Genomic DNA, 23450 nt, shown 5'->3' with positions numbered 1-23450 from the left:
TGCAGTCTGGGGGATTGAACGGTTCTGCATGTTGACTCACGTGGCACGCCGTGATCGTCTGAGGAACGAGAGAGGCTCGGGAGACAATTTGATCCTTCATTTACAAAGCTAGAGTACAAAACCAGATCCTAAAACTACTAAATATCGCTACGCTCTCCCCTCCCATCCATGACCTAGTACTTGCGGCTGCTGCATTGCGAATCTGACCCAGACTACGCCTCATAACGCTCTATCTTCCGCCCTCGGCCGTGTGACGTACATAGGCGTGCCCTCATGCAACTATAGCTTCACCACCCCTCCTTCGTTGAGCCTTCTAGGCCATGTTGTGCTCCGCAACCTAATTGCCCAGAATGGCCGTCGACGATTTTCTGTGCGTCGCGCCTTACTACCACTCGCCTGTTCGAGATGCTGATTGCGCGCTAGGTGTCGAGACACAGATTCGCTCGTTCTGCCTTCGAAGGCTTTCTACCCGCTCCGGATCCCTATCGCGTGAGGCGGTGTCGTGATTCCTATACATGCAAAACACTCACTGACACTTCAAAGGCATTACCAACTGAGGCATTTCATCAGTTCTCCTGAACAGGACCTCATTTACTATGCGAGCGGCCAAGACGTCTACTGTTTAAACACTGCTACCAGGACCCAAGCACATGTCACCACCCTACCATTCGATGCAAGATGCACAGCCTCAGGTTATGGTTGGGTATGCGTAGGAGGCGCAGAAGAAGGCCACTTTGCCTCCATCAAGGTGGAAGGCTTTCCTCCGTCAAATCCCGCTGACGTCGATGCCCTGCTGCCGTTGGATCTTGCCAGTCGAACTTCACTTCCAAGGCCTCCTCTCTTAGGGTCAGCACACCGAATACAGCTGGAAAGGATTGGGGAGGAGATTGTGAACTCAATCTCCATACATAAGTTGGTTGGGGAAGGGGAAGGTGCGGAAGATGAGGTGGTAGCAGTCCTCACGAACAACGACAAGACTGTCCGCATATATTCTCTAACACAGAGCCTAAAAGTCAATGTACTGGATCTACCATTTGCCATGAATCATGCAACTATATCGCCCGATGGACAGCTACTCGTTGCAGTTGGCGATCATCAACAGGTCTTTTTCTTTGAAAGAGTCAAGCCCCAAGCGCCTAGCATGATGAAAACCCCAGAGGGAAGGCCTCAATCGGTCCCGTCAGAGTGGTCAAATGTTAGTGTTGTACCACTATATGTCCCCCCAGGATCCATTATCGAGGGTTATTTCACAACCGCGTGGTCGCATTCTGGGACCCTATGTGCTGTCGGGTCCGAGTGTGGATATATCACAGTATTTGATATTGAGCTCCTTAGACGCTGTGAATGGGGAGAAGATGCAATAGTTCAAGTAATCAAATCTTCACGACCGGATACCGTCGTTGGTCCCGGCGCTGTGCGGACGATGCTTTTTGCTCCTCCTCCGTGGGATCTCCTTGTATGGAGCGAAGACCAAGCAAGAGTGTGCGTTGCGGATGTTCGAACAGGCCTTAGCGTGAGGCAGGTTCTCACTCTAGATCTGAAAGAAGAAGGCCTTGAGAAAGTCGATGTGGCAGATTTCGACATTGAGCTCAGCCCAGAGCTACGGGAATTGAATCAAGAAGCAGACTTTATACGAAGATATCGACGAGCCCTTGATTCAGAAGGTAACGCTGCAGCAGTTAACTTTGCCAACGATTATATGGAGGCATCAGCTGAACGCCGAAGGCTACATCGGCATCTAGGAGTGGTTGAGTCGGATAATGATCCTCACGGATTGACAGCACATGAGCGGCAAATACTCGAGGCTCTTCGCACTACCAGACAACGAGAAGAAGCTCGTGAGCTAGGCGTTACACCACGCAGCGTCAATCACAGCCCGCCTATTCCGAATCCTAGCGACGTACGACGGTTTAACGGCGTGCCCTTCATGGACTTCTTTCCCAGCCTCCGCGGTGAGAGGAGCAGTAATGGGCTTTCTCTACCCTCAATTGGTTCTCTACGGGATTTATTAAGGGAGAGAAACTTAGATCCGGATAGGCCACCGTTCCAACCTCGCCGTCAAGCATCCGTTGTTCTTTCGAGTGATGGATCCAGCAGTAGTGGCAGCAATAATAACAACAATAACAATAACAGCAATGGCAATATCTCCAGTAGTGCAACTACCCGTTCACCCAACCCGATCCCACCACATGCACGGCGAGCTGAGCATTCTGAATCGTCGTCGAGCGATCCCTGGCGGACAATCGAAGCCGCCATGGCACGGAGCCCATTACCTGAAGGTTCTTCATCATCCCGGCCAACGATACCAGCAGCAGAGCCACGCTCTGAAATGCGGCGTTTACGGCAATTAGCCCAGGCAAGAGAAAGGGTCCGGAGCATGCGTGAGACACAACCGCTTGGCAGCTACGAAATGGGCATCTATCGAAGATCTGGAGGAAGACACGACCCTCAGCATGGAGTTAGGACTGCGGGTCTTGCAATGAGCCAGGACGGGAGGAAATTGTATGCTGGCACTGAGGAGGGTATATTCGAGTTCACCATCAATGTGCAGGAGAGAAAGCTATTCCCAGCAATTGTACCAAGGTAAGGGGGCAAGGAACTATAACTTGGACTGACCGGCGGTATCTTTGATTAATAATTCTTGCATCTCGTATTTTGGAGATTTGACCTTCCCCCGAGTGGATTTCGGCCCCCTATGGCTTTCAAGCGATAACATAGGATTCCGGGGTACGGCTAGCAGGTGTCAGGAACAATGCCGTTGAGCGAAGGTTTCTTGCACATTTTCTGGCTATGGCGATGACTGTATCTATCTAGCAATACCATGGTCAGGCGAAAAGTGTAGTCAGTATAAGTATATTATTCTCTATTTGCTGTTGCGGGGTTTTCAAGACTTTGTTCAAACTTTGGTGATGAAGTCACGTAAAGTCCCCCCTCCACAGATAATCTAGCCCGCTAGGAAGAGACGGGAATTTTTTCAATCCAAACACTGTTGACCATCATGACCGTCTGCAATTGAGGCAGCTGACAAAAGAGTGATTTTATTAATCGCGCTGGCGGAGGTCGGGGCACCAACCGATCTTCAGCCGAAAGGGAGTCGATGGCGCAATTCGAGTGGTGACTCCAGAATCGGCCTTCTGCTTATACGTGCCTGCATCCTTCACCCACAAATGACCAACATCTATTTTACTCCGAACAATCCTATATTCGTACCCTCTGCTGTATTCTACTCTGAGTTTTAAAAATTCTGTATTGTATCCTGTGCCGCATCTCGAATAAAGGAATTGCCCCTACTCCGCAATTTCATCACCTAATACTATGACCATGTCTTCCGGCTCCTCCTCACCAGCTCCAGAGAGTTCCAAGGGAAAGCTCAATGGCTTAGGGAAAGCCTTCCGTAATATAGACCTCGACGGACACGACTTACCTCCCTCACCTGCTCCCTCGAGCCCACGAAATGGCAGAAAATACGCCCTGGCTACGGAATTAGTGTATACAGAGGGGAATGACCAATACAATGCGAGCAGTGTACCTATATACCAGGTGTGTAACTCTCCTGACCAATCTATTAGTCGACATAGAATCAAGCCTAGCGGTTAGGCTGTTCAGAGAGGACGCTGAAGTTGTTTCTATATGGTCTGAACATCACTGACTCACCTTGTCCATAGTCCGCAACCTTCAAGCAAGAGTCCGCAACTGGTGGTGCAGGCGAGTATGACTATACACGGTCTGGAAACCCTACTCGTACGCACCTCGAACGACATCTAGCCAAAATCATGAATGCGACACGTGCTCTCGTCGTTTCGTCTGGCATGGGCGCTCTGGATGTTATAACCCGCCTTCTACGTCCAGGTGATGAAGTAGTAACAGGAGACGACCTTTACGGTGGCACAAACCGCCTACTGAAGTACCTTGCTACGAACGGCGGCATCATTGTTCATCATGTCGATACCACAAACCCAGAATGCGTACGGACTGTCGTAAACTCCAAAACCGCCATGGTACTTCTTGAAACCCCTACAAACCCTCTAATTAAAGTCGTTGATATACCCCGAATCTCAGAAATCGCACACGCCGCAAACACCTCCACCATCATTGCTGTCGATAACACAATGCTCTCCCCACTTCTTCAGAACCCATTAGACCTAGGCGCCGACATTGTGTACGAGTCGGGGACAAAATACCTATCGGGACACCACGATCTTATGGCGGGAGTCATTGCCATAAACGACCCTACACTAGGCGACAAGCTCTATTTTACAATCAACGCATCCGGGTGCGGACTATCTCCCTTCGACTCCTGGCTGCTACTGCGGGGAATCAAGACGCTCGGCGTGCGGATGGAAAAGCAGCAAGCCAACGCACAACGAATTGCCACATTCCTCGAATCCCACGGCTTCAAAGTGCGTTACCCCGGTCTGCGCTCGCACCCACAATACGATCTCCACTGGAGCATGGCACGTGGTGCGGGCGCCGTCCTGTCCTTCGAAACCGGTGATATCAGTATTTCCGAGCGGATTGTGGAGAGCGCGCGGCTGTGGGCGATCAGCGTCAGTTTCGGCTGCGTTAATTCCCTGATCAGCATGCCATGCCGTATGAGTCATGCGAGCATTGACGCAATGACGCGCGCAGAGCGGCAGCTACCGGAGGATATAATTAGGTTGTGTGTTGGGATTGAGGATGTCGATGATTTGATTGACGATTTGAGCCGAGCGGTTAGTCTTCCCTATTATTATCGTTTTCTCATTCGATTGAGATAAAATTTGAGTTTCATGAACTATTGCTGACATTGTAGTTTAGCTCGTTCAAGCAGGTGCTGTAACAGTGACTGTAGACGGCTTTAAAGCTATAAGTGCAGACAAGAGAATTGGCGGAGAAAGCGATGAAGACTCGACCCAAGGAAAGGAACTAGCGCAGAGTTCAGAAGTCGCGTCGACGTCTTCGTAGCGACTTCGACTATACGGAAGCTGCGCGTTGTTGAGTAAATATTTGCCGGTTATGTGTGCTGTTATAGTCAATGCTTCCAACCAGGAGCAATATTTGACATTTGGAATAAAATCGGTGCTACGGCGTTTAGGGCCAAAGGGTTAGCATTGCGCGACCTTTCCAAAAGGGAGGTATCATAAGGACACTTTTCTAGTTACGGTGGAAACGGGCTTTGAGGTGTCATGGTGGTTCATTATAGAATAACTCTCGATTTGATGATATATTTTCTATGCTGATTTCCTAGACCCAGTTATCCAAACACCCCCCCGTTCCCCCGCCCCCGCCCGCCCAGCAAATGGAAAAGCGTAAGGGAACGGGTTTTTGAGGTTTAAGTTAACCCAAGCACAGCCTAGCCACCCTGATATATATCTCAGCCACCGCGCTCACCGCATCGCCCAATTTTCCGCCACTTCACACAAGAAACTCTTAATCTCCGGCTTTACCCCTCGTAGCTTCACTTAACTTCATTAAACCTACTCACCCGGCACGCTTCTCCCCCTAACTATTCAAGTAATTCATAATCGCGCCGCGCAACCGCGACGCACCATCGCCGACCAACTGCGCCATATTCTCGATATCATCACCAGCAGTAAGGCCGAACCTGCGCACGAAGTCCTTAGCCGCGCCCTCGAGGTCACCGTAGTCGTCCTCGGGCTCATCTTCCGGGCGGCCGAAATAGGCGTTGGACGAGATGGAGGTAGCGCCTTCAAAGCCCTGCAGACGCTCTTTCGCAGCTGCTGAGGCAGACGGGTCATAGGCGGCGCGACCGAAGAACTCGTCCGAGGAAATGGATTTCTGGGCGCCGAATTTTTGGCGCGCGTACTTCTCTGAGTCGTCTGCGGGAAGCGGGGTATTAGTACGGGCACAGAGTTGTATAGGGGTGGAGAGATATACCTTCGACGGCTCGACTCGTGCTCCCAAACCCGCCCATCTTCCTCGGTGCCGTGGCCGGCTTTGCGCCGCCTACCTGCCCGAACCCCAGCCTGCCTATCCCCATGCCTAACCGCTCCATCTCCGCGCTGCTCCTTTCAGGCTTGGTCGCGCCGAAGCCGGCGCGCGGCGGGCTGACGGGCGTGGGAGATACGATGCCGGCTGTCTCAGCCGACGCTGCCTTTCCCTTCTTCGCCGCCGCATCCGCTGCCTTCTCGGCTTCGGGGTCGTACCCGAGTTTCTCGATGCGCTCGGCTTCTTCGCGCGCCTTGCGCTCCGCGGCTTCGAAGTCTAAGCCGCTGTCTGTGGGCGTCAGTTTTTTGGCGCCCAGCTTGGTCTTCTTTGCGCCGAGGATGTTGGTCTTGCGTGGGGCAGTGCCCGTTGTCGTTTTCCTGATTGCGGACGAGGACGTCGTGCGGGAGGCGGGTGGGGCAGCTGGGGTAGATTCGGGGCCGCCTGAGAGTGGGGATTTGGGTCGAGCGATGCCGTTGCCGTTTGCGGGTGCGTTGAGGAAGGGGGATGCGGTGCGAGAGCCGCTTAGGGGCGTGCCGGCGCGGGAGGGTGGATTCGAGGGACGCTTAATGGTTGGCTTATCCCAGGAGGAGAAGAAGTCGTCGTCAGTTTCGCCAGGCGTGCTGGTGCCGTCGCCTGAGTCTGTTTCGGGGATGTCGGTGATAACTACTTCCTCTGGGTATCTAGTAGGTGTTAGGTATGATGATATAACATATGCTATGAAAGCATATGTATAAATTGGGTAATGGGTTGCATACTGTTTTGCATCTATTGCTACCCTCCTCGAGAGCTCCTCCTTGTATTTCGTAGCGGCGTTCGAGGTATATTTCGCTTTAGGATCTTTACTAGCTAACGCAGCTGAACCGCCGTGAGTTTGGAAGTACTTTGTAGCAGACTCGTTCCCGCCGACTTTCATAATTCGCAGTTGATCCCATTGCCAGACTACACCTTCACGTCAGCTATTGCCCCCAGGTGCACTAATCAAGTCCACATACTATCTAGATTTGTTGACCGCACAAAGGAGATGTGTACTCCCATATTCCGGTGGTTTGCTGAGCAGTCTAGACATAGATAAATACCGAATGGTACGGAAGACCATGTTGGGTTCTTTGCGCCGCAGTCAAAACATATCTACACCCCCATTAACATGTTAGCAGCGCTCCGAAAGGGATACGGTGTGGACGGTGGGGCAACGGACCTTGTTAGCGGGCTTGGACTTCAATTTCTCAAAAATCTTCTGCGACTGGGTCTTCGTTGCCAAAGCCATGATGAAGACCTGGCGCAGAAGTTTGCGAACGGCGAAAGGTTAGGAAAAATGTTGGTGGGGATGTTCCCTGGGAATGTCAATTGGGCGATTATTTGGGAGACCGTGTTCTTTATGCTGTGTAAGATATTTTAGTCAGCAGATCTGGTTGGCGTTTTGCCTCTTCCGTGAGCCCGAACTTTCCCGTAAAGGAGTTCAACGGTGAGGATCCTCCACCGAAAATGACTCCAACAAATATACAATATCTACTGCTGTGATGCCCAGCCTCCAAAGCCAGACAACCTTACAAGGTGCTGCTAGAGCGGTTGGCTTGGTTAGAGCACACCACAGCAAGTATTTAAGAAGGTTGAGCTAATCTATTATTCCAGGTTGCTCCCTCATCATGGCAACGAATGGTCGTAGCATGACTATGTGCCTTCTGGAATTACGATCATCTTGAATGTTTTGGAGTCGACTTTCTCATAGGACTGAGTTCTGTGTCATTTCCTGCCTCTGTAGCTTGCATGATTATCCTTTTCTTTACTTGATATGCTGTGAGTCATTACTTGGTGGTAGAAAAACGAGAGTTGTATATGTGTTAGAGATTCCGGTACTATCAAACACATACCCTCATTAAGAGATAGGCTCATGGAGATACAGGGTGGGTTTGCCCTTCAGTATATTGACATTCTTTGCTCGCCATCTTTCGTTTTTCTTCCGCTCAGCTCATCCATTGCTGGAATCGAGATGGCGAAGATCATTGGTGTATTGGGTCGGTTTTATTCATTTCTTCTATTCATAACTCTGCTAATTCAAAAACAGTCGTTGGCTGCTTTCCCATGATGATATTTACAGCGTACCTTGTCCGCGGGCTACAACTTGTTTTGGGAGTGTCCAAAAGAGCAATGACCGAAAGAGTCGAAGAATTGGGTGCCCATGACGAAGGCATTCCCACGCCCATCCAGCTCTCATTCAACATACTTGCCTACCTTACTGCACTGCAATTACCAGCGCAGTGGAGACGCTTCTTGCATCCCGTTTCAGTTTCTTCGCTTATCGCCGTTTTAGGCGTATTGTTGAACGGACGATCAGGAATGAGAACTCTGTTTATTAAAGAGGGCTCTAGAAGCTCTCTTATATACATCAGGTAGGTCCAAATACAATGACGACGACGTCGTCATGTAGTAGGTCATAGTTAAGAGAAACAGGTAATGAGACGTTCGATGAGACATACGAGCTTAAGATACGAGACAACTGAGACATAGTTCGTATAGACGATCTAGGTCGTCAGACAGTATTACAATAGTAGTAAGGAACTTCGATTCAGGTCGACACACCCAGCTGCACAGAGCCTTCTAGGCTGCTGTAGAAATACTAAAAAGTCATAATAGCAATTTGGTGTTAAGTTAAAGGAAATCCTCCATATATTTACTTTACCCAAATATTATTTAAATTAAATTAAATTAGATCCTTAATATTAATGAGGTTTAATTGCTGAATAAACGTCTTATGCTTTTAACGACGCAGGGCCTTTGTTAGGCCGTCTGCTATTATGTCTGCAGTAGGCACCCATTTAATATTAATGCTTTCTTTACAAACTTTCTGGCGGAGCTAGTAGTGATAGATATTAACGTGTTAAAACTTAGTATTAAGCTCCGCATTGATTTTAGTTAGTAGTTAAATAGTCTATAAGTTATCGTAATATATTATTTGCTTCTTATTAGGGTTAAATCCAATTTCTTTAAAGAATCGCTGCCACTAAATTAACTTAGTAGCTGCATGTGACAGGGCTAAGAGCTCTACTTTTATACTTAATTTTGTTACTAACTTCTGCTTCGTAGATTGCTAGTTAATTAGTCCCCTAAATAAGGTAAATAGATAGCCTTCTGTGCTTTTTCTGCTTACTAGATTATTGCTAAATAACGCGTTACTTGCCTTTATAAAGATCTAGTTTATTATATTCTCCTTTAAGTACTTAATCGCAAAAGTCTTGGTTTAATTAAGGTAGGTAATTGCCCTTATAGCAGCTACGTTATGAATTAGTAACAGATTTTATAAGAATTCTAATAGCTTACTTACTGTTCTTACTATATCTAGATAAGTAATATTAGCTATATAGAGTATAGATCTAACTTTCCTCTAATAGGCATAGGTATCCTACTTAGAGGCTTACTCTGGATTAAGCTTAAGTTCCTTAATACCTATTAGTGTATATATCTTGCGATAATTTTTAACTTTAAAGCTTATCGCAATTTTGTTAATATAGGAATCCTAGCTAAGCTAGAGCTTCTTATTCTTTCTATTATGGATAATTTAAATTCCTAAGAACTAGGTGAGGTTACCTAGGTCCTTTATCTCGTACTTTCTTATAAGGTGCTCCTTAAAGATTTAGAGCTTAAGTAGGTCTTTCTTCCTAAATATAGCTGTAATATTATTGACGTAGAAGAAGACTATTAGCTACTCGTTATAATATAGGCAAGGCTCCTCCGCTACTAGCTTTAAGCCTTCCTTTTTTAGCGTTATTATTAAGTTACCGTGCTATAGTAGAGGTAATCGCCTTAATCTATAGAGCGCTCTTTAGAGAAGTAGGCACTTGCCCTTAATTAGAAATCTATCTAAATACTTAACGTATATAACTTTGTTAATTATACTATTTACGAATATATTAACAGCGTCGCCTTACTAGCAGTCTAGGTTAAATATTGCAATAATAGCTATTAAGGCTCTAAACAATCTTACTGCTAAAGTTATGGTATAGGTATTCTTATAAACTAACTTTTATAAATTACCTTATATATAAAAACGAGCTTTAAACCTCGTTAGATATCCGTTAATATTAGTCTTATATATAAATACCCAGATAATAGGTACTGTTTTGGTATAAATTGTCTTATTAACAACTTAAAACGTTCCTTAATTTTAAAGGTCCGTATATTCTTTTTAGGTAGCAGCCGCAAACTCTTCCTTATATTAATGTTTTTAAAGCTCCTTCTAATTCCTAGGTAGCGGTAGGAGCTAATTATAGTGTAGCTTTTTGTAAAATGTAAGCTCTATATTAAAGGCTAATCTTTAAGCTAGAAGGCTCTAGTCGGTAATATTAGTAAGAAAGCCTATATAGATCTTTAATTATCCTTTAAGTCTCTTTCCTTTAACTACATTTTACTCTCCTATATCGCCATTAATCTTCTTCTTTAGCTTAGCTTTATTAGTTAAAACTAGGATATAGTGCGGCTTCTTTACTAAGGTATTTAAGAATAATAGTAAAGGCTCCGGTAAGTTAGGTTCTAATATCTTATTTAGGGTAAAAAGCCCTAGAGCTAAGTCATCTTTAGAGCTTAAATCTTATTACTTACTACTTTTAATATTAGGCTCTTTCTGTTAGGTGAAACCTAAGTAGATAGTTATATAGCCGTAAGGTACGGGCGACCCTAGGGCAACCCAGGGGTGACTCGCCCGTAAGGCACGTGCGCTACACGTACCTAGGGAAAACCCTTCCTACCTCATATATAGACTCCTCCTTTTCCCTTAAGGATTCGTCTCTATCTATATAATATACCTATTGTTCTATTATTAGACTCCCTATCTACATCCTTACCTTATATTCAAATCCTTACCAATCCCCTTAGGAGGATAGCCGGTTTAATTTTCCTATAATGCCTCTAAAAAGAAAACCGACGCCTATACCCAATAGTAATACGCTGGCGATGCGACCGCAGAACGCCTTAGGATCTAGTATAGACGAAACCACTAGAAGCATACTAATAGAATCTAAGCCACCTTCTAAACCTTAAAACGATTAGATATCTATAAACGCTAAAAACTAGTTTAACTTATATACCTGGGCTTAATAGGAGCTTAGTAAGGTTATTAGCGTCTTACCTAATACCGCTAATATAAAGGAGCTAGATAAGCTGGCTAAGAAAATAGCCAACTTATAGAGCATTATTAATTTAATAAAGCCCTCCTGTCGCCTCTCTAGTAAAGAGCATAAGTTATATAGCGAACGCATACGCTAAATAAATCTCGACGCCCTAGTCAAGAAGTTACTACCTAATATTAGCGGTACTACTTAACAGCATTTCAACTGGTGGATTGCCGCAGTTAAGAACTAATTCAAGGTTAATAACGCCGACTACGACTGTAAGTGACGCACGCGCTGGGCTATTAAAGGTCTTATAAAAGAGAAGACAATTACCTAACTAGTTTATTGCCGGCTAGGCACTAAGGATAAGGGTCCTTTACTATAGGACGAATTTAAGACTATGGTCCAAGACTAGATTAGGAACCCTATAGTAAGACGCTTTAATAACGCTATAATATACTATATGGCTGTTATAAAGGAGAACTAAAGGTTTGATATCTTCCTAGCCCGTATATATAGCTTAGAGGACCTCTTCTTATATACCCCTTTTATTAATCCTAAATAACAGGTAGACTTTTAGTTCTTATATCTTCTAGCCCACCTATAAGCAGAGCTCTTCTGCTAGAACTTCGCCTAATAGGTAAGAACTACTAAAGACCTCTTTAACAAAATCCGCTGTGTAGAGTAATTGCTTAATATTATAAAGCTCGCGGAAGATTATATAAGTAGCAGCGGCAAATTATTGCGTATAAAGCGCGGTCGCAGTATAGGCTCTATAGAGTTAGGCTTAGGGAACAGAACCTAAAAAGGGCGACGCTTTTCTAAGTAAACTCCTAGGGAGACTACCTAAAAGCCAGATGGCTTAGGGGACCCCCTAGACATCGGTACTATATAGGCGAGTTAAAGGACCGCAGGCGGCTACTATAAGGAATACTAGAAGCAGGCTAATAAGGAGAAGTTAGCTCGGGCTTCGGAAAACCTAAAGCCCTAGTAGCGTATCTCTCTTAACTATAACTAGGGCCTAATATAAAGGGAGAGAAGAAACGTATTATAGTATATATTGCAATAGATACACCCTAGGGCGAAGTCCGCCTACGTGCTTTATATAATAATGGGTGCCAAATTAACCTTATTAATCAAGATATCGTCTATAGGTTTAACCTGCCTATACGCTACGCGCTACGTTTATATAAACCTATTGTATATTTCCTTAATAGCAACCAGATAACAATCTGGGATGCTTATAATCTAATAGTTACTACTAGCGACTCCTAGGGTACCTCTCGCATTATTAGCCTATAGACCTTTTAGGGCGGCTTATTTAATGGTTACGATATAGTTTTTAAATAGGATTAGCTTGCGGAAGCAGATCTATTAATTAGCTTCCATTCTAGACAGTTTATCTAAAGTACTTTAGACCCTAAACGCCTTTAGATAGTTACCCTTAACACTCTTCTAGCAGATATTAAGGCTGGTAAAATAGTCTATTTACTATAGCTAGAAGACTCCTTCTTTATACCGGTCGTAAATATAATAGAGGACCTGTTATTACTAGTAGTAAGTACCCGTGTAGACCCTCTAGATATAAAGATACCGGTTGTAAATATAGTAGAGGACCTGCCGTCACTAGTAGCAAGCACCCGTGGAGACCCTCCGGTGCCAGCACAGATCACCTATACGTAAGGGGGAGGTAATCGAAACCCTAAAACTATTAAGTATACTGCAGTAGAGCTATATATACTCTCTATGCGAGTATACCTATAAAACGTATATCGGCCGCACCCTTCTCTCCACTAGCTCCCGGAAGTATACTACTATATAATAGTCGCTTCGACCTCCATAGCCCCTGGCCTACTAGAGGTATATAAGGAGGAAATTAATATCTTCTTTAACGAGCTAGCAAGCATACTACTATAGAACTCTAAGTATAACTATGCGATCGACTTAGAAGAAGGTAAGACGCCACCGTAAATACCCCTCTATAACCTCTTATAAAAAGAGTTGTAGATTTTATAAAAGTACCTAGACAGTGCTCTTAAAAAGGGCTAGATTAGGCCTAGCAAGTCGTCTACTAGAGCGCCTATCCTCTTTATGCCGAAAGCAGACAGTATAATATGGCTATGCGTCGACTATAGACGCCTAAACAAGATCACGATTAAAAATTAGTACCCCCTACCGCTAGTTAGCGAGCTCTTTAATAGGCTTAGCTATATAAAGATGTTAGGACGCCAAGGTCCTTAGGGCATGTAGTAACGTGATAATAGTAGCGGGATGTAAAGAGTATCTGGTTTTTGATGAAGTAGAACTATAGAACTGAATTCTGCTGTTCTCTGATGCGGGGCGACTACGTTTTATAGGCGCCTCGCCTGCGCCTCGCCTGCGCTAAGCCGGTTACGGCCAGTGCGTCTTTATAGCCTAATAATTGCCCCCCCCTTCTTAAGCGGCTGTCCTTAGCCGACGCTATTATATAATAGGAGTGCTATTATTGCCCTTCTCTAAATAAAAAGTTTTTAATAAAGTTAAGTGAATTAAATAATGTAACAATAGGGTAATATAATAATAGGATAATATAATAATAGGACCTTATAGAGATCTATAAAGGTAGGAGTTCCCACCTAGGTAGGATATTAGATTTCCCTTCTAATTCCATTTTAATTTATTTAGCCTACGACTCGCCTTCTTTATAACTTCTAATTAATTATAAATCGTAAGCGCTAAGCCGTTAGTTCGCCTGCTCGCGAGTCTTCTATAAGTATTCTTTATACTAGCTTATAGCTGTTGCTAACCCTACTAGGCGCCGTTAAAGCTCCCACGCCACTCGTAAGCTGCTTCCCTAGCTTTGCTAGAACTAATCTACCTCCGTTATACTAAGCGTGTAGCTACTACTGGGCGGGCTACTTATGGTAAGTAGGCTAACCGTAATTGCGGGTACTGCTAATAATTAAATAAGTTGTGCTAACTAGTACGTCTAAATGCGTTGGTTTAGGTTCTAATAGCTAATAGACTAGGTCCCTAAGGCCTTTTATAGCCGCCTAAACGAGCTACTTGCCCTTATTAATAGGGCTAAGCGCTAGCGGGTTACTAGCGGGGACACGGCTAACCTTAATGCTTGCGTTGCTGCCGCCTAGAAGTCCTTTATAAAGGATATTAAGGCCTTAGTGCGTACTAGCGCTAAGCACGGTCTCCGCTAGCGCCTAAAGGGCGAAGACTTTCCCCTACTCTAAGTGCAGGAATTATAGGCCATCTGTTATACTCTTAAAGGAATTCTTAACATAATACGCACTTTAGTACGTGTCATAGCGTAGGTGTTTTGCTGTTATAGCGTATACTAATAGTACCTATAGGCTAATATGCCTCCCATTGTAAGGGATAAGGAGGAGGATAAGGGTAAGGAGGATGAGGAGGAGGGAGAGGAGGAGGATAAGGGTAAGGAGGATGAGGAAGAAGGGGAGGAGAGGGAGGATTTAATAGAGCTATAGAGTATCTGTATTTCTATTAGCGTATTGCTATCGCTCCGCCGTTATTCCGTTGTTGCCCTACTAGTAGGGCGTAACCTTGGTTATAATTAAAAGTTTTTTTATTCTTCTACCTACTTTCTTTTCCGTTTGCCCCTTGGGGTAAAGTAACTATTATACGTCTCCTTTGCGTCTTTATTAATGTCCTCTACTAGGACCTATTTATTATATTCTTCTAGTCAGCCTTTTTACTTAACTAGGTACTATAGGGTCTAGTTATATCCCTTCCTTTTACGTACTTCTTCTACCTTATATTAGTCCTCTTGGTCCGCTTAATTATCTAGCTTAATAGGCCCTAATAGAGGGTCTTTAGTAGTGCCCTTATGTTATTTATATAGCTCTAGCAAGCTAATATAGAACACTAGGTAGATACGGTAAGACGTAGGTAGATATAGTTAGTATACTTACTTTTTAACTAGTTTGGCTATACTAAAAGGTCTAATAAAGTATGCTATAAGTTTCTTACTAGGCCTTTTTAGTTTAAGGTTCTTAGTTAATAGCAAGACTAAATCCCCTACTTTATATACCTATAGTTAGTGATAATAATTGTAGTATTTTACCTACGCCTTAGTAGCGTGTTCCTAGCGTTTCGCCAGCGCTTCGCGTTTAAGGGATATTCTTTTAATTCTCTTAAAGGCGGCTAGAATAGAACTACTATTGTCTGCCTTAACCTTACATTCTAGACGCAGGTAAAACTTATAGTAGGTATAGAACGGGCTTATACCCGTCTTACTATATTTAGCATTATTATAGGCGAATTTGGCTAGTAATAAAAGGCCTGCCTAGTTGCTTTACTTTTCATTATAGAATACACAGAGGTAATACTTTAAGGTTTAATTCTGGCGTTTTATTTACCCATCGGTTTACGGGTAAAAGGCCGTACTTAGCCTACGTTTAATCTTCGTAGTAAAGCATAGCTCTAACTAGAACTTACTAGTAAAGATACTACTATAATTAAATATAATCCCCCTAGGGGCTCCAAAACAGCATACTACTTCGTTAAGGAAAAGATCCGCGAGTTTAGTTATAGTAATAGTTTTTACTATAGGCAGATATAAGGCCATCTTAGTATAGCGGTTAACTATTATATATATTGTGTTATATACCTTATTGCCTCGTTTACTAGGTAGTAGGCCTATAATAAAGTCCATTATAATCTCCTACCACAGCTGGTCCGGGCAAGGCAGCGCTTAAAGCTCACCGTAAGGGCGATATTAAGGCGCACGTATATATTGGTATAAATTACAGGTAGAGATATAGTTTATAATATCCGCATTTATACTAGGCTAGTAGTACTTACGCAAAAGTAGATCTAGAGTTTTTTTCTTACTAAAGTGCCTAGCTAGGGTATTATTGTAGTAGATCTATAGGAGTTCTGTATAAACCGCTAGGTCTAGGGGTACGTATAGCCTTTTGCGGTAATAAAGTAGTCTAGCGGAATTAAACTACTATACTAGCTTTAAGCGGGCGCGTTAACGGCGTCTTATAGTATCTACGCTATCGCTGCGCTTTTGCAGTATAAAGTTATCTTTAGTCTAAAGTCCTTTAATAAGCTTAATAATTATTTCTATACTAGACTTATAAGCACTCTCTTAAGTACTAGCTTCTTTAACTTAGGTCCTTATTATATACTGCTTAATAGTATACGTATAGGTTGCCCAGTCGAACCGTAATACTATATAGCCTAGGCGTACCGCCGTTGGGTCGCCGGCTTATAGCCGTAAAAATAACACCTCTGTAAAAGGCTCGTTTTCTTATATACCTAATAGGACTTTTACCTTAGGTTAGTGGCCCTGCATTCCTAAAGTCCTTTAAAGTAATGGTAGCATAGTGTCTTCTTCTGGCGGACCCTCTGCGCCTAGGGGTTGCCTTAACGGCGTGTCTATAGGGTTCGTTTTTCCCGCCCTATACTTAATAACAAAGTTATAGGCAGTTAATGCTATAGCCTATTTAGCTTGCCGTCCATTAAGGGCTTTTACTTTTATAAAACCCTTTAGATTATTATAGTCTGTAAGTACTTTTAGGCGGCTTAATAACCCCTTAATATAGTGTCTCTAATGCTTAAAAGCCTTTATAATAGCTAGTAGCTCCTAATTATAGGTCTTATAATTGCGCTTTGCTAGCGAAAGCTTTCTAGACTAGAAGGCTATTAAATGCTAAAGACCATCTTTAAACAGCTATAATATAATTGCTACTAGGCCTTATATAGAGGCATTAGTCTCTAACTGGGTTAGTAAGCCCAGCGTATAGTATTATAGGAGCGGCGCCGTTATAAAGGCGTTATAGAGCCGGCGTATTGCCTACTCCGCCTTTTCGGGCTAACTAAGAGGCCTAGCTTTACGGCCGTTCTTTACTCCCTTAAGGAGATTAGTAATAGGCTTTGTAATAGTAGAATACTTATAAATAAACTAGTAATAGAAGTTAGCAAAACCTAGGAAGACCTAGATATCCCTATAGGATTAAGGGCTCTCCTATTTAGTAATAGCTTCTACCTAGCTAGAATCCATTGCTACGCCTTTAGGACTAATGATATATCCTAGAAACTTAACCTCTTATATACTAAACCTGCACTTCTTAAGGTTTGCATATAGTTAATATTACTATAACCTACGTAGCACTTCTAGTATGTAGCGCTAGTATTCCTCTAGATTTTTAGAGAAAATTAGAATATTATTAAGATAGACTATATAGAAGACGTCTACTAGTCCTAATAAGGCCTAATTAATATAGCCCTAAAAGGTTACTGGTCTATTAGTTAGCCTAAAAGGTAAAACTAAATACTTAAAGTGGCCGTAACGCGTGCGGAACGCTGTCTTTTACTTATTACCCTAACAGATATAAAGGCGGTAGTATACATTTATTAGGTCTAACTTAGTAAAGATCTTAGAACCTACTAAGCGGTCTAAGGTCTTACTAATTAATAGTAGTGTAAGATAATTCTTAATTATTACCTTATTAAGGCCTCTATAGTCTATATAGAGCTATAGCTTCCTATCTTTTTTAGGTACGAATAGGATAGGTGCCCCTACGGGACTAGTACTTAGTTAAATCCAGCCTTTAGCTAAGGTGTTATTTAAGTACTCCCTTAGTACCTCTAGCTCCTTAACTAAGAGGTTATAGAGCGGCCTATACGGGACCTCTTGTCCCTCTTCTAGGTTAATAGTATAGTCGCCCCATTAGTGTTAGGGTAGCTTTCCTGCTTCCTTATATAAGAAGATATTGCTAGCTTTTTTTAACTATAGGGGAAAAACTGGCAAGCTGCCGTTATCTTATTTGCTAGGCATTAATCCAGTAATTACTAGGGTAAAGACCCTAGATTCCCTCTAGAGAGACTCCGCAAAACCCTTAGGGGTTTATAGTAATAGGGACGAGCCGTCTAGCTTTTATTACCACGCCTTCGCCTTATATTTAATAAGAAGTTAGGCCTTCTTTAACTCTAGTATACCTAGGGTAACAGTAGGGGATGTATTAGCTATTCTATAGCAGATAAGGGTTACTTCCCTTATCCTACCCTAGCTATCCTTTATCCTTAATAGTACCTTATAGGCTTTATAGTAATATACCTAAGTTTTATTTAACTAGGAGTAGGTAGGCAATTCTATATCTAATATTTTAAAGTTACACTCCATTATAAATCGCTAATTAATTATATTTACTTTAGCGCCGAGATTAAGTATTACTAAGGTCTCCTTCTAGGTTTGCTTAAATAGGACTTCTCCTAAGATAGTAATAGCTTCCTTATAATCTAGTGGTAGCTTACGCCCTATAGGTGTAAGGGGCTCTAAAGGCGCCTACCTTTTCCTAGCGTCAAGATGGCGTTTACGCTGCTTAACTGCGGCTAGTACTATTATAGCTCCGGGCACTGTTGCCACTAATATCCTAGCTTGCTACAATTTTTGCAGTTCCCCTTAGGTTGGGTTAAACCCCTAGCGGTACTACTTTACCCCGCCGTCGCGTTGCTGGCGGTGGTTTTAGAGTCCGCTTTCCCTGAGTTACCTAATAGGGTAGTCTTTATATTTGAGTTCGCGGCGCGCCTATTACTTCTAGCCTATAGGGCGCTCGCGCTCTTCTGGTTTTCCTCTAATAGGGCAGCTAGGGAAACTAGCTAATTTTAAGTTTGTGGAAACTCCTAATAGTTAATAACCGTAAGCCGTAGCTCTAGCCATAGCTTCGTAAACAGGTGTATTATTAGATGCTTTATATTATAGGGAGGATTAATTTATACTTCTAAGGAGGTTAGGTAAGCAGCAAACTCATTTATAGGTTAATTGGTTTATTGCATTACCCTTATATATATTAGGGCTATATAGAGTTCTCAATTAATAGGACTTTTAATTTAGTTAATTAGGAATTCTATTAGCTCCTTTTAGGTAAACTACGTATCTAGGTAGTCATCTTCATACTACAGCTAAAGGGTTCGGTTGGTCCCCTTTATATATTATATAGTAAACGCGACTTTAGTATCCTTATCCGCGAAGCTATTATGCTTTAGGCGGAACGCTAGCTTTAAGCTGTCGCGGAAGTCTTAGTACTCTTATATGGTCTTACTATAATATAGAGTAATCTTCTCTATTTTAACGGCCCGTTTTAACGGAGCGCCTATTATATTAGTAGCCTTTCGCTTAAGGTTTAGACGCATCTAGCTACCATCTAAGTACTCTAATGGGATAGTTTAAAGTTATAGATCTGGGTCAGGAACGGGAGTCAACGTCGCCTTGCCGCGTTAACGCCGTCTTAGCACTTCCACCTCTTCCCTAAGCAAGTGTAGTTTTCTTTACTCTAGGAGTTATAGCTTCTCGTTTTCTAGCCGTTGTATTTCTTCCTATATATCCCCTTCGTCTATAGCTTCCGGTTCTGTCTGGGACGACATAGGTTCGCCTATATTATCCTAGGGCCAATCCCCAGGCTCAGTAGTACACACTACGCTGGTACGCCCTCGTCTCGCCATTAGGTCGATAGGCTGCGATATAGTTAATAAATATAGGTCGTCTTCTCGACAGAGGGTTGCCGCTATATAGTCGTAGCCTTAGCAAACCGCTGTGTTATTGGGCCACTACCCCTAAAAAGGGATGAGAATTTAGTACTGTTAGGACGCCAAGGTCTTTAGGGCATATAGTAACGTAATAATAGTAGCGGGATGTAAAGAGTATCTAGTTCTTAATGAAGTAGAACTGTAGAACTGAATTCTGCTGTTCTCTGATGTGGGGTGACTATGTTTTGTAGGCGCCTTGCCTGCGCCTCACCTGCGCTAAGCCGGTTACGGCTAGTGCGTCTCTATGGCCTAACAATTGATATTTATAAAGCTAGATCTTTGTAATGTGTACTATAGGATTTGTATTAAAAAGGGAGATAAATAAAAGACTGTATTTAAGATACGCTACGGTTACTTTAAGTACCTAGTAATGCCCTTTAGTCTTACTAACGCCCCTACGACTTTTTAAAGCTATATTTATAAAGCTCTAGGAACCCTAGTAGATACTATTTATATAGTTTACCTAGATAATATTCTTATCTACTTAAATAATAAGGATAAGTATATTAAGCACGTTAAGCAGGTACTGCGACAGCTCCGCGCTTAGGGCCTATACGCCAAACTATTAAAATATATCTTTTACACTAAGAACGTTAAGTTCCTAGGCTTTATTATTACCCCTAGGGGTATTATAATAGACCCTAACCGCGTAAAAGCTATTAAGGAATAGCTAGAGCCTAAGTCCTATAGAGATATCTAGGTCTTCCTTAGCTTTACTAACTTCTATAGGCGATTTATTTGGAACTACTTAGATACTACATACCCCCTATACGCATATCTTATATAGGCACATCGCGACCCAACATTAGATGGGGAGAAGAAGAAGAAGCGTAAGTTAAAAGGGCCCACTAAATAGTATTAACCCTAGTCCTGGCCCGATAATATACAGTAGGCGTTCTATAAGCTACGCGCTACGTTTATATAGGCTCCTCTACTTCGCCACTTTAACCCTAATTTACCCCTAATAGTAATTACTAACGCTTCTAACTATGCCTATAGTGGTATACTTCTGCAGCCTTTAGGGTAGGGAGATTAACTCCACTAGCACCTAATCGCTTATTACAGTTAAAAGCTTACTAGCCTAGAAGTATAGTATAATACGCATAATAAAGAACTACTCGCTATAGTATAATGCTTTAAGACGTAGCGCTATTACCTTAAACACGCCACGCATGTAACGCGCGTGCTCTATAATTATAATAATCTTAGGTACTTTATAACTACTAAAAGCTTATCTACTTACTAGGCCTAGTATGCTAAAGAACTAGCTAAGTTTAATTTTAAGATTAAATATAAGCTAGGCAAGATAAATTCTACTAACACACTATCCCGGCGCCTGGATTATACTAAAGGCTTTAAAGATAGCAGTAAGAGGATAATCCTTAATGCTATACTGCCTATATTATAGCAAAAGTTACAGGTTATAGGCCTTATAGGCGGCCCTAGTGCTACTATACCAAACCAGCGAGTAGTATGCGTGTAATATGTAAGTAACCCTTATAAACTTAGCGCCGGCGGACCAGAGCGTCCTACTATTCTCTTTAAGACTACCTTAACCGGCCTAATAGCACTTAACCCTAGGGAAGACCCCTTAGCCCAGGCTATGGTCCCCCGCAACAACCTAGTAAGTCACCTATATATTATACGTTACTTTGCTAGTACCAACTTTACGTAAAGTCTCGTGCCACGGCAAGAGGTAGTAGTAGCTGCCTTAGCCGAAACAGCGTTTATGGAATACCTCCCTAAGTTACTAGTTAATTTTATTTATAGAGTATAAAAAAGGGATGCTTTTACACGCTCTATATATAATTAGTTAACCTAGGAATAAGTTCCCGCCGGTAATAAGGACTATACCCTTAATAATTAAGGACTCCTAAGGTAAAATAATAAGGTCTAGGTGCCGAATTACATACTACTATAATAGGAGATCCTTAAGCGAAATTATAACAATCCTATAGGTAGCTATTATGGTTTTAACTATACCTTTAAGGTAATCGCGCAAAAGTATACTTAGAACGGCCTTACTTAAAACCTCCGCAAATACCTAAATAATTATAATACCTGCTAACGCTCTAAATCGCGCCGCTATAAACCCTATAGTAAGCTACAGCCTCTCTAGGCCCTTACCTAAGCCTAGCGGCATTATTTACTTAACTTTATTATAGATCTCCCAGAGTCCAAGACTCCTAATGGCGTAGAGTATAACTCCGTTTTTATCCTTATAGACTATTTTACGAAGCTAGTACGCTACTATTTAGTGCGTAAGATAATTAATGCTATATAACTCACAGAACTCTTATTTAGAGTCTTTATATAAATAGGGCCTTTAGATAATATCGTCTCTAATAGGGGTAGTATATTTATAAGCGAGTACTAGAGCACTATATGCTACTATCTCCGCGTTTAACGTAAACTTAGCACTATATTTTACCTATAGATAGATAGTTAGACGGAGTGTTAGAACTAGGAGCTTAAGGTATACCTATATATATTTATAAACTAGGAACAGTCTAATTAGGCCTCCCTACTTAAAGAAGTAGCCTTTACCTATAACTCTAAGGTCTATACTATAACAAAGCGTTCCCCTATTAAGCTCGCCTATAGCTAGTTATTAAACGTCCCGGATAGAGTCCTAAATAGCATCTAAGACGCCTAATAAGGTAGGGAGGAGTCCGAGTTAACGAATGTCTAACTTATAGAGACGCATCTATAACGCCTGCGCCTTATACATAAGGCAGCGGTAGCGTTAATAATGCACGCCTAAAAGCTTTAGGCAAAATACTATAATTGTTACCACCTAGCTAAGTACTTCGCCGTCGGTAAATAAGTCCTACTCTCCTCCAAGAATATCCGCATAAAACGTCCCTATAAAAAGCTTAACTATAAATTTATAGGACCATTTTAGATCCTAGAGCGCGTAGGGCAGCAAGTATATAAGCTAGAGCTCCTACCTACTATAGTACGGCTCTACCTAGTCTTCTATATCTCCCTACTAGAGCCTTATAGGTTACGCCCTAGGTTTTAACCCCTGGCAGTAGAAGAGCTTAAGGAAGGCAGCTAGGAAGTAAAAGTAATTATCACCTACTAAGATTATGCTGGATAACCGCAGTACCTTATTAAATGGCTAGGATGGCTAAATAAGTATAACAAATGGAAATATAAGATAGAACTCGAGAATTGTTAATAACTGCTAGATAAGTACCGCAAGCGGGATACCCTAGCCTTACAGCTAAAGCGCAGGCGAAAAGCAAGCGCCGCTATTAAAATATAATCTGCATTAAAGCGGAACAGAGGACATTTAAAGGGATTAAAGAATAAGTAACGATTGCTATAACTCGCAGGCGAGGCTATAGCGTATACTAGCAATAAAGCTTAATTTAGAAAGCACCCTTCCTAGACCTAATCCGTTACCCTATGCTAGCTAAGCAGATTATTTATATATTAGAAAATAGGCCCGTTTAGAACTAGGGTCCATTTAACTAGAGTCTACGACCTATTAGTAACCCACTAGTGGTAACCTATACCAATAACTTACACTATTTTACGCATATACTACGCAGATAACGCATAAGGCTAAAGCATGGGTCAGCGGCGGATTTAACGGGCATATAGCCTTACCGTCCTAAACCTGGCTATATATAAGTAACCTATAACCTACCCATAAAGTATACACGGCGCTATACTAGTATAGCGTAAGGCTAAAGCAGGGTTAGTAGCGGGTTTAACAGGCATATAGCCTTACCGTCCATAAATCTGGCTGTATGCGAATAACCTACGACCAACCCGCAAGGTACTAGCGACCTGCCTACATAAGCGAGCTTTTAGAATATTTCTGGTCTACCAAATTTAGGCGACGGTATTAAGCTCTACTGG

At 42.6% G+C, this 23450-nt stretch overlaps 4 protein-coding genes across 4 annotated transcripts; 3 read left to right on the top strand and 1 right to left on the bottom strand.

The window, feature by feature from the left end:
* Positions 1–337: 337 nt before the first annotated feature.
* Positions 338–2996, top strand: K441DRAFT_663182 (uncharacterized protein). Its single transcript, XM_067649158.1, has 3 exons — positions 338–370; positions 424–489; positions 544–2996. Exons 1-3 carry the CDS (start codon positions 351–353, stop codon positions 2585–2587), a joined length of 2130 nt encoding a protein of 709 aa, XP_067502002.1. The 5' UTR covers positions 338–350; the 3' UTR covers positions 2588–2996.
* A 325-nt stretch (positions 2997–3321) lies between these two features.
* K441DRAFT_679008 (cystathionine beta-lyase) lies at positions 3322–4944 on the top strand (the record flags this gene model as incomplete). The annotated part of the gene is made up of 3 exons (XM_067651213.1): positions 3322–3540; positions 3666–4712; positions 4798–4944. The coding sequence occupies 3 exons, from the start codon at positions 3322–3324 to the stop codon at positions 4942–4944; spliced, it is 1413 nt and encodes a 470-aa protein (XP_067502001.1).
* Positions 4945–5481: 537 nt separating this feature from the next.
* Positions 5482–7192, bottom strand: K441DRAFT_570616 (ArfGap-domain-containing protein; the record flags this gene model as incomplete). The annotated part of the gene is made up of 5 exons (XM_067643932.1): positions 5482–5819; positions 5878–6608; positions 6684–6867; positions 6921–7056; positions 7124–7192. The coding sequence occupies 5 exons, from the start codon at positions 7190–7192 to the stop codon at positions 5482–5484; spliced, it is 1458 nt and encodes a 485-aa protein (XP_067502000.1).
* Positions 7193–7848: 656 nt separating this feature from the next.
* K441DRAFT_663179 (uncharacterized protein) lies at positions 7849–8504 on the top strand. The gene is made up of 3 exons (XM_067649157.1): positions 7849–7940; positions 7991–8315; positions 8377–8504. Exons 1-3 carry the CDS (start codon positions 7916–7918, stop codon positions 8378–8380), a joined length of 354 nt encoding a protein of 117 aa, XP_067501999.1. The 5' UTR covers positions 7849–7915; the 3' UTR covers positions 8381–8504.
* The last annotated feature ends 14946 nt before the right edge of the window (positions 8505–23450 follow it).

The sequence above is a fragment of the Cenococcum geophilum genome (genome assembly GCF_001692895.1).
Source record: "Cenococcum geophilum 1.58 unplaced genomic scaffold K441scaffold_32, whole genome shotgun sequence".
NCBI lineage: Eukaryota > Fungi > Ascomycota > Dothideomycetes > Gloniales > Gloniaceae > Cenococcum > Cenococcum geophilum.
The sequence above is the reverse complement of the archived record's forward strand: the minus strand, read 5'-3'. Positions and strand labels throughout refer to the sequence as shown.